At 43.6% G+C, this 17,031-nt stretch overlaps 1 protein-coding gene across 6 annotated transcripts in view; it reads right to left on the minus strand.

The window, feature by feature from the left end:
- Positions 1-17,031, minus strand: part of LOC147011019 (uncharacterized) — a 192,033-nt gene that overhangs the window by 39,216 nt on the left and 135,786 nt on the right. For all 6 annotated transcript variants that reach the window (XM_085859131.1, XM_085859129.1, XM_085859128.1 and 3 more), the window contains 3 exons: positions 8,833-8,901; positions 8,374-8,439; positions 2,615-2,809 (listed from right to left, as the gene is read on the minus strand). In XM_085859131.1, coding sequence (XP_085715257.1) covers positions 2,615-2,809; positions 8,374-8,439; positions 8,833-8,901 — 330 coding nt within the window. The remainder of the gene's footprint in view (positions 1-2,614; positions 2,810-8,373; positions 8,440-8,832; positions 8,902-17,031) is intronic.

The raw sequence follows: 17,031 nt of genomic DNA on the forward strand, positions 1-17,031 counted from the left end.
GTACATAATACTTGATAATGATAATACTATCTACAGTGTGGCCCCATTATAACGCGATCATTGAGGTTCATAAAATGTCATCGCGAAAAAAAGTGGGGTCGCGCTAAATCGGGATTCAAGAAAATCATCGTTCAAACTGACCCAATGTTGACTTTACATCCTAAAACACCCCTATTTTCGCACTATTTGACCCATTTTTTGCACGTTTACCTTCTAGCAAGTAAATTACCTTTGAATTAAAGAATTCCGCGAATAAATCGTTGTTGTTACGGTCGAAATTAAAACATATTCGTTTTAGTAAAGCTTTTTATGTTGTTAAAACATTCACACTGTTCCAAAAATATATCACATAACTGACAGGTGCTCGTTTCTTCATTTGCAAATAACATCGTTGCAATGGTTATTTATAAAATCCAAACGCTATTTATTCACCTTTCTATAACCGATGCGAGAGGAGATTGTAAACATCCGCAAACAACTCATATGGCCGTCATGAACAGCACAAAGGTTAAAACTAATGCGTCTTCCGTCTATCTAGGATGTGTGTTACAATTGCCTACAGTATTCAGTACAGTAACATTCTGTACAGGTTTGTAGCCGAGGAGCAATCGGCTACACCATCGAGGTTTGTGTAAGTACACTCTATGATGTCCGCACAATGACGACATCGCTTAACAATGCATTTCTCAGAACGTATCCCCGTCGTTAAGTGACGCATGACTGTATATATGAGATATATATGAGATATATATGAGATATATATATATATATATATATATATTTATTTATTTATATGTCATGTTTTGCCTGTTTTAGATCTGGCAACATTGATCGTATGACGTCAGTAGAGCAGTTCCAAGACAGTGGCAGTAGAGCATCAGGGAGGAGCAATGTTCTCTCATCCGTTTTTTGGGAAGTGAGGGTATGAATCCCATAAAAATCCATTGCAGAATGAAAATGCAATATGGGGATGCAAGTTTATTGCTTCAGCAGGTGTACGACTGGGACAGGAAGTTTTAAAGTGGAGTGTCCAGTGTGGCAGATGCTGCTCGCTCAGGCCGGCTTCACACAGCCGGCACACCAGACATGATTGCAGGAGTTGAGCGTGTGTTCAGGGAAAACCATCGCATTACGCTGGATGAAGTGGTCTCCGAATTGAACATTAGCCATGGTTCAGCACACGATATCATTCACAACGTGCTGGGGTTCCGCAAAGTGTCTGCAAGGTGGGTGCCCAGACAACTCATACCCGAACTGAAAGAACTCCACTTTAAAACTTCCTGTCCCAGTCGTACACCTGCTGCAGCGATAAATATGCGTCACCATATTGCATTTTCATTCTGCAATGAATTTCACTGTGATTCACACCCTCACTTCCCAGGAAACAGATGACAGAATGTTGCTCCTCCCAGCTGCATGCTTCTAAGGGAGCAGTCACCTTGGAACTGCTCTACTGACGTCATACGCTCAATGTTGCCAGATCTAAAACAGACAAAACATGACTCTTACCCATAGATACAACATATGTCGTCTACAACTACACACATTACATTCTCGAATTTATAACACCATTTTAAGGTTACCTATTGACTGCCCCTCGTTCATGACGTAGAAAACATGCTGATTGTCGAGGTATATTGGCAGTTTGAGTTCTTCTCGGTTTGAAAACCTTCATCTTGGAAAGACAGCCAATCAAGATCAAATGCAAAAATGATCTTCAAAGGTATTGGTTCATCACCTTAATCATCAAATCAGTATGAAACTAGAGCGAAATCAATGGTGCACCATCAAAAACATCCAAACGCTTCCCACCTAAAGCAAAGTTGGAAGATGGCAAAAGGTTATACCAGGAATGACACAATATCTGATTTGGAGTTTAAAAGAAAAAATTAATCTTTTTTTGACCACTGAGACCTCAAGTTTCCTCCCCCTGGGGCATGAACCGAGGGCCAAAAAAAAAATCATTTCATATTTCATGCCTCCCCCAATGTTGATTGCATGTACTGTACAACGTTTCATAAAAATGTTTTAAAATATGCCAGTAATTGTTGTTTTTTGTCTTTTCACCTTTTGACCCTGCCTCAGGGCCCGAGAGGGCAGGGCCAAAATGATACTGCTCTCATCTGAACATACTTCTTGCCATGTGGTGATCATAATTAACAAGCTTGGTGAATATCTACATCAATGTTTAGAAGGAAATAGCATGACGGACAGACATACAGAAGACACGGAGCCAATTACAATACCCTCCCTCCCCCAGTTTGTTTTTAAAAGCGTAGGGACAAAAAAACCAATAATCTTTTCAAAATAATTTTACAGAAGCCAAAGACTACATTTATGGAACGGTAAGAAGGTAGTGTTTATAAAGTGAGAGAGAGAAGGAGACGGAGAAGGAGAAAGAGAGGAGAGATTGTTACAACAGTGGGAATCTGAAGTCGACACAGCCTTAAGAAACATTATTAGAGTATTAGAGCACTCTCCAATTGCACATTAGATGCAACTTTTAAGCTAGACTTGTGAAACAACTCTCTCCACATTACTTTCCGAAATGCTTTCACAAGTTATGAAGGAGTAGAGTGTAGTCGCCATTTGTCAGGTGCTGAAGGTGCCTTACTGGTCAGGAAAGAGAACAGGTGAGTCAGACCGCAGCGCCTGGAGATCCTGCATCATGTTCCACTCGTAGACGCAATTCTGGCTTGAGTTGATGCGACTCTCGTAGTAACCGATCCATGTCAGAAAAAGGCTTCCTGGGTAGTAATTATATGACCTTGCAATCTCACACGTTCTGTGTAAGCATTGTAATGCAGACCTGTAATGAGTAGGGTAATATGAAAGCAAGGCCAAAAATTGCTCCGAGAAAAACTATTCATTTTAAATTGTACGGAATGTCAAAAGGATAAAAAAAGTCAAATGTGCTATTAATTATATTGATGATTTATCTCCATTTGCTCTGCTTTTGTTGAAGGAAAGACAAAAATTGTAGGTGGGAATGATTCAACACACTGAAACACATTTTTTATATTTAAAGAAACAAATACATTTGTTGATATCATGGTGTCGATATAAAGGTAGTGGACAAAAAGTGGAAACACCTGGGTAAACGAGGGACACCAAGCAACGGCTTCCACAGAGGTGTGGCCCATGTGTTAATTAAGCAGATAACATCCCAGCATGCTTCGGGTCATGTATAAAAATTGCTGCACAGGCCTGGTTACCCATAATTATGGCTATCATGCAAAATTATGGCGAGCATGGCTATCTGCCATGATCTTTCCTGGGAAAGCCACATTTCCAAGCTGGCCTCAAAAGCCAGTTGCCGACTGAGCATCCTCCATTGTAAAAAGTCCTTCCTCGGCCCACCTGAGCTCCTGATCATGTACAAAGATTTCGTCCACAGCCTGATGGAGTACTGCTCTCCTCTCTGGGCTGGTGCTCATGCCTCTCACCTTTCTCAGCTTCACGCTGTGGAAACCAAGGCATTTAGTATCATTGATATCTCCCACGGTGAGGCTGAGTCTTTGGGTCTCTCACTCTCACCGCAGGCAGGTCTGTGGTCTTTCTGTCTTCCATCTCCTCTCTGGCCTTGCCCCCCACCCCTGCTCTCTCTGCGATATGTCCCTGCCATATTTCTGCAGGGCGCTCAAGATCCGCCAGCAACCCCCTTCTGGTAAAACTACCAAAATCATGAATCACTGCTCACCTTCACCCTTTCATTCCTCTTTTTTCCCCACCTTTGGAACAAACTCCCACACTCTCTTCAATCACACTCTTCCCTCCAGGCCTTCAAAACAGCTGTTCTCCACCACCTTTCATCCCCCATCCAAATCCTCGATCTTTTCTACCCCCGTTAATCCACCCCTACCCCACCTCCATCACATTCCCTACTTTCCTTCCTGAAAGTCACTGTAGTGTCCATCTTGTTTATCCCATGTACCCCACCCCATCCCTCTCCCTTCCACAGATCTCATCATGTTGCTGTTCCCCACTGTTTTTTCCTTCCATCTTCCACCCCACTTGTCTCCTGCTCCCCTTGTTGTACATTCTGTGTGTTAGCTCTCATACAAACCTCGACAGTGTATAAAAAAAGAAAAAAAGAGGAGACCCCCCCCCCCAAATGCCTCCAGCCACAGAACATGTGTGGTCACCCAATGGTTTGATGAGTATGAGACTGATGTTATCCATGTGCCGGCCTTTTCAGTCACTAGATCTGAACCCAATTGAGAATTTATGGGATATTCTGGGATGATGCCTGAGACAGCGTTTTCCACCTCCATCAAACAAACAGGTGTGAGTTGATTGACTTTCTTGTGGAAGAATGGTGCCGCATTCTTCCTGCGGAATTGCAGATGTGGGTGGACTCTATGCTATGGCGCATGCAAGCCGTACTGGCCGCAGGTGGTGGCCCAGCGCCCTATGAAGTGACTTTACATTGGTGTTTCCATTTTTTTGTTCACTACCTGCATGCAACTTAAAGGGTTTGGATGACCAACATGGTGAGGATAATTGAGCATTTCTCATCTCAAAATGTCCCATTTTGTCAGCGGCACCAACAGCATCGCCAAATCAAACTCCCACTGCCTGGCCTCTTGTGCTGACTCCTGTGTAGAACTGAAGGCAGAGGTGTGAAAGGAACAGGGGTGTACAACACCTCAAAACCAGATAGCTTCAGGCAGGTGGGACTTGTCAGCAATGAGAGGTAGCCCACATAGGTGGACTACAACTTTCATTCAAATCCCAGGAAGGTGGGGCCCATTAGTCTTGGACGGCTACCCACCGAGGAGGAAAACTGATTTAATAAGCCCCAGTTTTGACTATTGCAGCCGATGCCTTTCCTGAACGTTATGCTCTGCATTCCATTGGAAAAGGTTGACATTGGCACAGGGGGTGTCACGGTGCATACAATATGACACCCACAATGACACAGGCAGGGATGAAAATTATACGGCAACAGAGGGAGGGTGATGTGGCAAGCCTGAGGAGCTGGAAGCTGATAGTCTTAACGATAAATGTCGGTGGCATGGGTGTGATGGCTATGTGTTTTCTGAGGATCAGCAGCTCTGCAATGTTCTGCCCAAGCGACCAGGCAGCACTGTTTAGGGATGCACTGCCTACCCCAATCCGAGGATGGCCCGACAAAAGGAGGGGCAAACAAAGCATGGTCATTGTAACCTGACTGGCATGCTACAGCCAGTGGGTCTCCATATCTGCAGTCGAAACCAAAGATTTACACTTGTGTTGTGGAATATCTGGAGGTTGTGAGACAAATATGGGTCGGAGAGACCAGAAAGGAGAACGGTTCCAATTGCAAAAAGCTGGGTAAATACAAAGTAGACATTTCAGCACTCTCAGAAACACACTTCGAGGAACAGGGACAAACTTCAAAAAGTTACTTCACATTATTTTGGTCTGACCTACGCCTCAAAGCTGGACTTGGACAATTTCTATCCAACTACGATTGCTCAGTGAAGCGTCACCGTAGTCCGTCAGTCCCACAAAGACATTAAACATGCTCGCATCGGGTTTGAGCTGTTATTTGCCAAATCGTGAAATACTAATAAAAGTTACATTTGGCAAGTAGTTGTCATTCGAAATTCACCAAAAAGCTATTTCAGAAGGTTAATAAATACGCACAGCCTTGTACCGCCGTTTTCAGTAAGCACGAACATGCGGTGTGTTAGCAATTATGTTCTTGCCACACATAGGAAAATTTCAACTTGTACATTTGGTTCCTTTTAACGAGATAGAGAGATGGTTAATCGGAGGTTTGTCAAAGCGACCTCCCCCCCCTCCTCCAAAAAAGAAGACTGAGACAGGATGAAGTTTTAAAAAGTGGAAAACCTCATCTGAAGAATAACGAAATGAGAGGGTCCAGCAGGGAACTGGCAGATGCTTAGAACAATTGGGAGGAAGCTAAATGTAGTACATTGGCTTTGCATCATGTGTGGTGAAAAAGGACAATGCACATGTTCTTGAAGATGGTGTTCCGAGATCAGATGGAAATATGCTGAGTAAAAACATTATAAAAAAACATTAATGTTTGAAGATGGACATCTTACAACTTTTTACAGTTGTTTGGACATATTCAGATTTGTAAAGTTGAATTTAAATTTGCTATTTCTTTTTTTTAGATCCTCGTGGAGGATCTCTAAGTCTTACTCACGTTGTTGTTCTTCATCTTATTCTTGTGGACTTTTTGTTTCACAACCTACAGTGTCATCGAAACTTCCTGAAACTTGGCATATATATGTAAAGATACCCTGCGCAGACAGTAACCATCTCCGATTTTGAAAAATCCTCCCAGAAAAAAAGTTATGACGTCAAAATATCTCTGCTAATGGAAATCACCTAAAATTATCTCTGAAACTCGGCAAGATTTTTGAATTCTGTTTGCGGGAATCGAACAGGGCATTAGCAGAGATGAATTACCGCACATATGATACATCACTATGATGTCGTATCAATTTTTATGACGTCATTCCTATTTTTTGACATTTTTTGTTTCACAACCCAGAGTTTTCATCGGATCTTCGTGAAACTTGCCATGTATATGCAGAAAGCTCACGCGCAGGCAGTAACCATCTCCGATTTTGGAAATTCTTCCTAGAAAAAAGTTGACGTCATAATATCACCGCTAATGGAAATCGCCTATACCATTATCTCCGAAACTAGGCAAGCTGTTTGAATTTTGTTTGCGGGAATCAAGCCGGGCATTAGCACAGATAATTTATCGCAAACCTGATAGATCACAATGACGGCATATTCGTTTTTATGACGTCATCATTAAGAGGACGAGGATCTTAGCTCATTTGAGCTTGTTTTTTTTAACATATATTTCATATTTATGTTGTATTTGAAAAAAATGAATTTGGCGAAACATTTTCAAACCAAATTAGCCAAATTGCTGACAGATTTTTCATCGAGGCTTTAACTCTGCTAGCACCTAATTTGTTCACATTATTTCTCGCTGCTGTGCTTCAGGACACCTCTAAAGTCATTGAAAATGGTGTATATATCCAGTCCAGATCTAATGGGAAGTTATTCAATCTTGCTAGACTGAAAGCCAAGAGAAAGATCTGAGAAATCTGTGTATGTGACCTCCTATATGCAGATGACTCAGAATTTGTAGCGCATTCCCTCGATGACAAGCAGGAAATGCTTGACCGTTTTGCTATTGCTCCCACAAACTTTGGTCTTACAATCAACAGAAGAAAGACAGGTCCTTTTCAACCAAGCCCAAAGGACCAGAACTACGAACCTTCTATGTACATTGCTGGATCACTTCTCCGGGTGGCAGAGAAGTTCACCTATCTTGATGCAGATGCAGAACTGTTCAGAAGCACTCTGCTTGCCACTCCTGCTTTTGGAACACTCCGTTCAATAATCTGGTCAGAGCATGGCATTCACACTGCGACACAGTGCAAGGTCTATTGGGCCGTTGTCCTCAGCGGATATTCACATTGTATAGATGCCACGGAAGCAAACCAGCACATGTAGGACAACAATCTCCAATACATCCTTGGAATCTCATGGAAATATGGCATCACGAACAGAGAAGTGCTCCGGCATGCACACAAGCCCAGTGTGGAGATGATCCTACTCAAAACCCAACTTCGTCGCATTGGCCACGTGGTACTCATGGAAGATTCAAGGCTAACTCAGTTTGTTCTATTTGGTCAAATTGGTGCAGGAGGAGGACACATGGTGGATAGCACTTGTGTTACAAATATGTCAACGAACGCATCCTTAAGTCTGCATAAATCCCACTGAAAATTTTGGAAACCATCAGCCAAGACAGACAGGCATGGCGCAGTGCAATCCACAAGGGGGCCGAGGCTGCTGACACATCAAGAACAACACATGAACGGCTATGACAACAGAGATGCCATGATGCCAACCCAATGTCCGAGGCCAATCTCAACCGACTGTGACTCCTCACTGGCTATCGGTCTGGTCTCACACTCCCTTACTCATCGCAAATTGGACTTCATCCTGAGTCATCGTCCAATCAATGGACAGACAGACACAGAGAGAGAGAGAGAGAGAGAGAGAGAGAGAGAGAGAGAGAGAGAGAGAGAGAGAGAGAGAGAGAGAGAGAGAGAGAGAGAGAGAGAGAGAGAGAGAGAGGAAAGGGGAGAGGGGAGAGGGGAGAAGGGAGAGAGAGGAGAAGATGACAAAAACATCCTTCAAATATGGAGGCAAAAAAAATTACAAATGCAAATACACGAATTTGCAGAAGACTGGCAACCATCACACCATAATGATTTTTGTACTGCTACATCCAATATTGGGGCTTAAGTAAATCAATAAAAAGGGGGATGGAAATTCTCCCGTAAACTGTAATCACAGCTCTTAGGTTGGTTAAAAACCCCTTACCACATGGCCTGAACGGAGACGGGCTTGAATATGTGCGTTCGGATCACTGTGGTGACGCTGAAACCTCTGTAACGAAATACAATTGAAGGTTTTGGTTATCATAAATATTGAAATACATTTGCAATCTAAATATACAAGCCAATACCTTTTGGGCAGTAATAAAAAAAAATACTCAGCAACATGATTTTTAAAAGCACAATACCAACAACTGTGATGTTTTGGAAGCTATTTCGATTTTCATCTTTCTTAATAATAGTTTGTTTAAATAATTTCACTTTAGTGATCAGCAGATTTCGAGCCAAAATACGAGATGGAATCGCATGTGCATCGATTTCAAACAATCCTATAGTATAGACAATGCAGCCATAGAGCTATGGTGACCAACAATTGCGTTTTTCAAGCGTAGTGAGCAAGCTCTGTTAAACTCCGAGCAGATAATGTAACAAAGGCTGAACGCACCCGTCTCCGTCGAGATGAATTTTGGCATCACTCCATAAGGGTAACACCAGGCCGATAGTGCAGACGTTACTAATTGGGAGAAAAGGAATTGTTCATGAAAAGAATGCAACAGCTGAAACACTTCTTGAAGCAAGTTGTAAAAATCAGGACATTAAAATTACAAATGGAATCAGGAAATATTGCAAGGTGTTCGTGATGCAACAAAAACACATTTGAAGGATGATTGAAGATCCCACCTGCTTTGTCAAGAAACAAAACAAACAAACAATAAACAACAACAATCAATGGCTCAGAATAATATTGACAATTTTTTTCGTGTAACTAGTCGATAGGGTGCGACGTGATAAAGATCCATGCTCAGAATTTAGGAAGCGATTTGAACTCGCAAGGAATTGGTGGTTGTTGTTTTAGCACGGGCAGACCAAGTGGGAAGAACAGCCACAAAAGAATGTGGGATGTGGATCACATAACTAAATGCAGCCTTGTGTAACTTTCCAGAAAAAAAGTATTGCACAGAAACCAGCACACTCTACAAGGGGGAGAGAGGGGGAGAAGGAGAGATAGGGGCGGGGAGGGGAGGGGAGGGGAGGGGAGAGAGAGCAAACACCTCTTTTCGAATGTATAAAGCCCTGTCTCCTTCAGCCACTCCTCACAGTTGAACCCTGCTAGGCCCAGAATCAATCTAGTAGCCCTGTGCTGAACCCTTTCTATGGCATCTATGTCCTTCCTAAGCTGTGGTGACCAAAACTGCACACAATATTCTCGAAGTGGCCTCACTAAATTCCTGCACAATGTTAACACTACTTCTTTTGATTTATAAATAATCCCCCTCCAAATACAACCAAAAACCCTATTTGCTTCACCTATGGCTGTCTGGTACTGTGCTGCCTGCTTACCTCTCATATCTATAACACCCCCAGATCCTTCTCCTGTGTGACACGCTCCAAAATTACCCCTTGCATCCTGTAATCTCTATTTTAATTCTTCTTCCCCATCCACAACACCTTACATTTACTCAGGTGAAATTACATCTGCCAACCTTTTGCCCAATCTATACAAGTATCAATACTTTCCTGAATCTGATCACCACCCTCTCTGCTATCTACCTTACCTCCAAGCTTTGTGTCATCTGCAAATTTGGAAAGCCTACTCTTCACCCCACTATCCATATCATTGATGTAAATCCATCCATCCATTGGGACCATACTCTGTGCAGAGCATTGATGCTGCCTAAACAATCCAGGATGGGTCACCACTCCGACACAGGATACCAGCAAGCTGGCACTCATTTTGCCGACCTCGAAAGGATGACAGGCAGTCAACCCCACCTGGTGTATTAATTCAACAACCGAGTGGGATTTGAACTCAGGATCCTTGGATGCCAAGCCCACCACCCTCACCATTAAGCCAGCACCAGGCATATTGATGTAAATAATGAATAGTAATGGCCTGAGTACTGATCCCTGAGGTACCCTGCCACGAACATCCTCCCAGCAAGACATGCTCCCACTCACAGCCATGTCAGAACAGAGGGGGGGAGGGGGTTGGGGCAGGTGGGCCAGTTGGCATGGGCCTACGATTTTGAGGGGGCCTAATGTTAAACAAGTAAAGGAACAAAAAATTACACACTTACATTGATTCTTGTTTTATTGGTTAATATCAAAATATTACTTCCAATATTATATAATCTATTGGCCAGTGGGTGGAAGCAAAATGTACTGACCTAGAAGATTTTCGCAAACTTCAAAGCTCTAAAATATAACAGGTTGAACAAAATTAAGATGTTTTACTTAATATTGTGTTTTTTTGTCATTTCAGATCAGTTTTGTGGGACAATGAAAAAATATTAAAGTGGTGCGGCAACGAGAAAGCGTGCCAAATTGCAAGAAGGAGCTGTCAAAAAGTCCAAATCAATTACTGACTTCCGATTTAGACATCACCATCAATGTGCATCAGAGCATGACCATGCTGATCTTGATAACCAGGCTGTTGGACCAGGACCAGCTGCAGATACAGAAGGTAATACTCCCAAAGAAACAGATGATAAACTGACAGAGCAAACAGTGGAACCACAATTGCCAACTGAAGCTGTTAATCATGAAAAAGGGTCCGCAGCTGGAAAAGCCTCCACATGACAAATCGACATTGGACACATTGATAAGAGGAATAGAATTGACACTAAATCATTTCTAAAAGTTCAGGACTTTGAAGTACCAACTGATGTTCACAAGGACAAGGATAATCCCTCATTTGCAACTCGCCTTTTACAGTAACACTGACAAATGGAGAGAAATATAAACGAGACTGGCTGTGTTGGAGTCAAGCAAAGCAATCACTGTATTGTGCACCTTGTTTCTTGTTTACCAAGGGGATGTCTCTTCTAATGTGAGTGCGAGTGTATTCACCAGTCATCCAGAATGGAGTATTGAGAAAGGGTGGAGAGAATTAAAGGATCGCATTCCAAGTCATGAAAACTATATTGCATGGAAAGAAGCAAGTAAGGCAGCAATGAGCGGTGCTTCAACTTCAATTGATAATTATATTGTTTACCAGCTCAAGGCTGAAAGCAATGGAAGAGCCCGGAGCCTTATCCACTCTTAGATTACCTCGCTGTTCCTTTACTTCCTCCACTCCAACCTGGATCCTCTGTAAAAGCCCTTCCTCACCTCCTCGATAAATACTCTCAACTCTTGGAAATTCTCCTGACTGTTCTTGTGTAAAAGTTGAAGAAAAATACCTGTTTAATAAGCCTGCCATCTCACTTTCATCACTAACCATTCTCCCGGTGCTATTCCTCAATGTGCCCACACTGGTCCTCACCTGTTCTTTTCCCCTGATATACTTAAAGAAAGACTTGCTATTATATTTAATATTCTTAGCCATGTCCTTCTCATACTCTCTTTTGGCTTGCCGAGTTATTTTCTTAACTTGCCTCTGTTTACTCCGATAGTGATATAAATCCAACTCCAGTCCTGTTATTTTAAACCTAATAAATGCCTTTTGCTTCTGCTTAATGGCGTTCCTTATCTCACAACTCAACCATCCTGGCCGCTTCCTGTTTCTAGTTTTACACCTCATTGGAATATATACTTTCTCTGCACATCACACATTTGCTCCTTTAAGGTTTCCCATTTCTCTGATGCTGATTGTCCTGTTGTTAGCTTCTCTCAATCTATATCACCCAACTCTCTCCTCATACCCTCAAGGTTTGCCTTCGTGAACTCTCCACCATCTCAGATCGTCACCAATCCAAAACCATGATCGTTTCTACCCTCATGAACCCCCTCCATCCCCACTCTCACACCTCAATCCCTCCCGCTTTCAAATTTGCAGTTTTTCCTCTTTGGAGTTTTCTTTTGTATCCATCTTGCCCACGCTACGCATCCTCTCCTGTCCCTCATTCCTCCCCACACCCATTGTTTGAACAAGTCTACCTCTATCTTGGCCTTCATCTCTGCTGTTGGTGTTTCCCCCTCACTCTACTGTACCTTTTACATGCGTCTCTGCTGTTCCTTTTGCATTCTGTTATGTCCTGATCATTCAGTGTACTAGCTCTTCCATAAGCCTTGACTATGCATACAAAACAAACAAAAAAAGTGGTGCCAGGCACAACAAATCCCGCCCATTTAAGGCATAAAGTCTTCGGACCCTACCGATCTGCACAAATATGCATTTTTCACTATAGGAATGGGTTAGGTTATCAGTGACAAATAGAATAAGGTTAACTATAAAGCAGGAGAAATGAAGGAAGTGGGCTTGGGTGGATTATCGGGGGTAGAAAAGATCGAGGATTTGGATGGGGGAAGATAAGAGGTGGTGGTGAACAGCTGTTTTGAAGGCCTGGAGGGAAGAATGGGAAAGAATAGAGTGAGGAAGTTTATTCCAAAGGCGGGAAAAAAGAGGAATGAAAGAGTGAAGATGAGCAGTGATTCGTGATTTTGGTAGTTTTACCAGAAGGGGGTTGTTGGCGGACCTTGAGCGCCCTGTGGAAATGTGGTGGGGACAAATCGCAGAGAGAGCAGGGGGGGGCAAGGCTGGAGAGTAGTCGGTAGAAGACAGAAAGACCACCGACCAACCTGCGGTGATTGAGTGAGAGGCCCAAAGACTCAGCTTCATTGCGGGAGATGCCGATAATCTTAAATGCCCTGGTTTCGACAGCGTGAAGCCGAGAAAGATGGGAGGCAGGAGCACCAGCCCAGAGGGGAGAGCAGTATTCCATCAGGCTACGGACAAAAGCTTTGTAAGTGGTCAGGAGCTCAAGAGGGTCGAGGAAGGACTTAGCACGATGGAGGATTCCCAGTCGGCGACTGGCTTTTGAGGCGAGGTTGGAAATGTGACTTTCCCAGGAAAGGTCATGGCAGATAGTGAGACCTAGAAGCTTGAAAGAAAAGACTTCTTCCAGAGGATTGTTGAGAAAGTGGATGGGGGGGTTTTGTAAACGGTCCTTTCGAAGAGACATAGTGAGAGTGTGAGATTTGTCTGGATTGAAAGACATGTTCCACGTGTTGGACCAGTTTGTGATTTTATCCAGATCTGCAGTGAGCGAAGAAGCTGCTGCTTGCCCGTCTAAGGGATGACAGATGGTACGGCAGAGGGTGGAGTCGTCGGCAAAGAGAAATAGAGGATTTTCCAGAGAGTCCGAGAGATCATTGATGAAAACCAGAAAAAGAACAGGGCCCAGAACGCTACCTTGAGGAACTCCAGCCTGCACAAGAAGAGGGGATGAAAGAACTCCATTTAGGGCCACACGTTGACTGCGACAGGAGAGGAAGTCTGCGAGCCATGAGTGGAGATGGCCTTGAATACCATGGGAAGAGAGTTTGGTGAGTAGTGCAGGGTGCCAGACTGTGTCAAAAGCACGTGATATGTCCAGGGATACGGCTCGGATTTCCTGTCTGGCATTGAGGACCTCCATCCATTGATGGGAGAGCAGAAGCAGCATATCCAGGGTAGAGTGACCTGGTCTGAAACCAAAATTGATGATTGGAAATCAAGCCATTGGAGAAGAGGAAGGATTTCATGTCTGAAGCGATGATGGATTCCATCACCTTGCTGATGATTGGGAGAAGGCTGATTGGTCTGTAGTTACAGGGATCTGTTTTTGCACCTTTTTTATGCAGGGCAGTGATGTTAGCAGATTTCCAAGCAGATGGCAAATGACCTTGGGTAAAGGAGAGGGTGAATGGAACAGAGAGAGGGTGAGCAAGAGCAGAAGAGCAGGCTTTGAGGACACGTGGGCTGATGCCGTCTGGACCGGTTGCAGAATCTGACTCGAGGTTTGAAAGCAAGCTCTCCACCTTGTCAGGAGAAAAGGATACAGAGTCCAGGGACAGTTGGGTGCGACTGGGTAAAGTGGGTAGAGATAGTGATGGGTTTAGGACACAATATTTAGCTGCAAACACCGAGTTTAGACATTCAGCTTTATCACGTGTGGAATCAGCAGTGCGGCCATTTGAGGTAAGGGAGGGGATGGAGGGGGAACATACACCAGAAACAGATTTGATTAAACGCCACCAGGATTTTGAGGAGGGAGAGAGGTTTGAGAGTTCAGACTTGAGATGAGAAAGATGTTGTTTTCTGGCTCTCCTGAGGGTAGATACACACTTGTTCCGAGCTTTGTGGAAAGAACTGAGATTGCCCTCAGTTGGGTTTGCTTTCCATGAGGCAAAGGCAAGTTGTTTCAGGACAACTGCCTCGCCACAAGCTTCAGTAAACCAAGGGCGGGAGGAAGGGTAAGACAACTGAACACGAGAGGGGATAAATCTGTGCATGAGGGAGAGCAAGTTTCTTTGAAAGAATTCCCAGGATGAGTTGATGTTTGAGAAAGTAGTGATAGGAGACCAGTCTGTAAGTTTGATGGCTGCTCGGAGACCCTGCCAGTCGACCTTGACCTTGACCTTTTATCCAATTGGACCCAAAAGTTAATGGGGTCGTCCAAGGTTCATTGCCCACCTGTGGATTAAATTTGATAGTGTTTGCTAAAGCCGTTTTGCCGTAAAGTTGCTAACAGACAGACAGACAAACAAACATACAGACAAACAAACCGGACGATTACAATATCCCGCTCTCTCCCTTCGGGGGGGAGGGGGGTGGGATAATTAAAATCTTTGCACACACAATGTTATGGTCACTTGCTCCTAAATGCTCCCCGACCTCCACCTTCTCCACCATTTTGGCATCGTTACTTAAAAGGAGGTCAAACACTGCACTCCCCCTCGTGGGCTTATCTCTAAACTGGGTTAAAAAGCAATCCTGGACTTGAAGTAGGAAATCCTCATCTGCTCTGCCCTTTCCCTGTCCCTGGACCCAATCTATCCCTGGCAAGTTAAAACCCCCCCATAATCAATACTCTTCCTTTACCACATGCCCTTTTGAATTATTCATGAACTCCTCCGTCCTCATTTTCCTTCACACCCGGAGTCTTGTAAAAGCATCCTACCAGTATCTTACTCCTTTTACAATCTCTAATCTCGACCCATAGAGAATCCTCAACATTTATTCCTTCCTTAATGTCACCCCTTTCTCTTGATGCAATGCTGTCCTTTACCAAGATTGCTACTTCTCCTCCTATTCTCTCCTTCCTATCACACCGGTACACCTTGTAGCCTTATAATCCTGTCCTCCAGTTATTCTTCTCCTGAAGCCATGTCTAACTCACTGCAACTATATCGTACTCTTCATGATCTACTTTGGCCCCAAGCTCTTCCACCATATTATTTGAACTCCTGGCATTAGAATAGAATATGTTTAACTTTTTCCTTCCTGAAATTCTATTTTTTCTACCGAGTCTTACTCATCCCAATTACATTATCAGTTCCTTCCTCGATAGCTTGCCCATCCTCCCCACCACACGGAAAAGCTTGAATTCCTTCCTCAATTCCCACTGCAAACCTTGCTGCATCCTTTCTATTTCACAAACGTCCTTCATTCTGGAAACACTCCCTCTATCCCCTAAATGATTCCCACTGCTTGTTAAATGTAAAACCTTCCTCCCTACATCATTCTTCGAGCCATTGGCTGGCATCTATTGCTCTGCTCATAATTTCTATATAGTTTCATAATCTTGGGAGAAGCCTAGAAAACATTACCTCGAGACAGAGACAGAGGCAGACAGAGATGTTACTTTTTGGTTTGTGCACTAAAATTAAGCTCCCTCGGACGAACAGACTCCCTCAGACTCCGAGTTTATTTAATTCTGTGAACAAACTTTGGTACATCAGGGGTGATGAAGGTTGTGGTCAAGTTTAATCAAAATTGTGTGTAGTTTCAGAGAGAAGAGTAAATACCTATTATATAATTTTTTTGGTGGGGGGCGGCGGGGCGGGAGGGGGTCAAAAAACACCCCTGTCGAACCCTTGATGAGCGCAAATTTTGATGCGGTTAGTACACCTTCGTTTAGAATCAGATATGAAGCTTGTGGCCAAGTTTCATCAAAAATGTGTGTTTGGTTCAAGTGATACTGACAAGTGTTTGTGGACTGACTGACTGACTCACTCACTCACTCACTGACGGACACTGCTTGATCGCATAAGCTCAACTGACTTAAGTCCAGGTGAGCTAAAATGGAGGTAGTCAAATTTACCCTCACTATTACAAACTTTTAAGATATGTTACAATGACAATGTGCTCTTGAGGGGTTAAGGGGTTAATTCGTTTTATCGTAATCTGTACGTTTATAGTAGGGGTATTGTAAACCCCAGATTAGATTTGCCAAGAAAGTGTAAGTAGCATCTCCCCTCCCCCCCTCCCCCAATCCCTTTGTATTTTTCACTGTTACATGTGATTGTTTCTCCTTTATTTATTTGATTAATACAGTTTCTTTGCACTCTCCATTCACCAGCCTCACCACTAATGGCTATTGAGTCGAAAGGAACAAATGCTACTTTTCAATTGGGCCAATCGACGGTGTGCTCAAGACGGGTAACTAACGAGTGCGCCTGATGACGTCAAGTGAGGAACAGTTTTGAACTGGGTTTTGGGGGAGAAACAGCAGTTAGAGCCGGGAACCTCTCGAGTGAGGTCCGAGTCACAAGTTCGAGCCATGAATCCTGAGGGTGAGGAGAATGTGCAGTGTTTCCCAGGCTCGACGTCGAAGCCATCACCAGGACTTCCTACTGGAGCATGTCTGGGGTTATTACCGAAAATAAGGTGGATGGAGGTTATGTTTTCATCCATGTTTGTCTGTCGGTCTGTCTGTCT

Source organism: Eptatretus burgeri, chromosome 16, assembly GCF_056783735.1.
Source record: "Eptatretus burgeri isolate ZD-2024b chromosome 16, Ebu_testis_v1, whole genome shotgun sequence".
In the NCBI taxonomy this organism is placed as follows: Eukaryota; Metazoa; Chordata; class Myxini; order Myxiniformes; family Myxinidae; genus Eptatretus; species Eptatretus burgeri.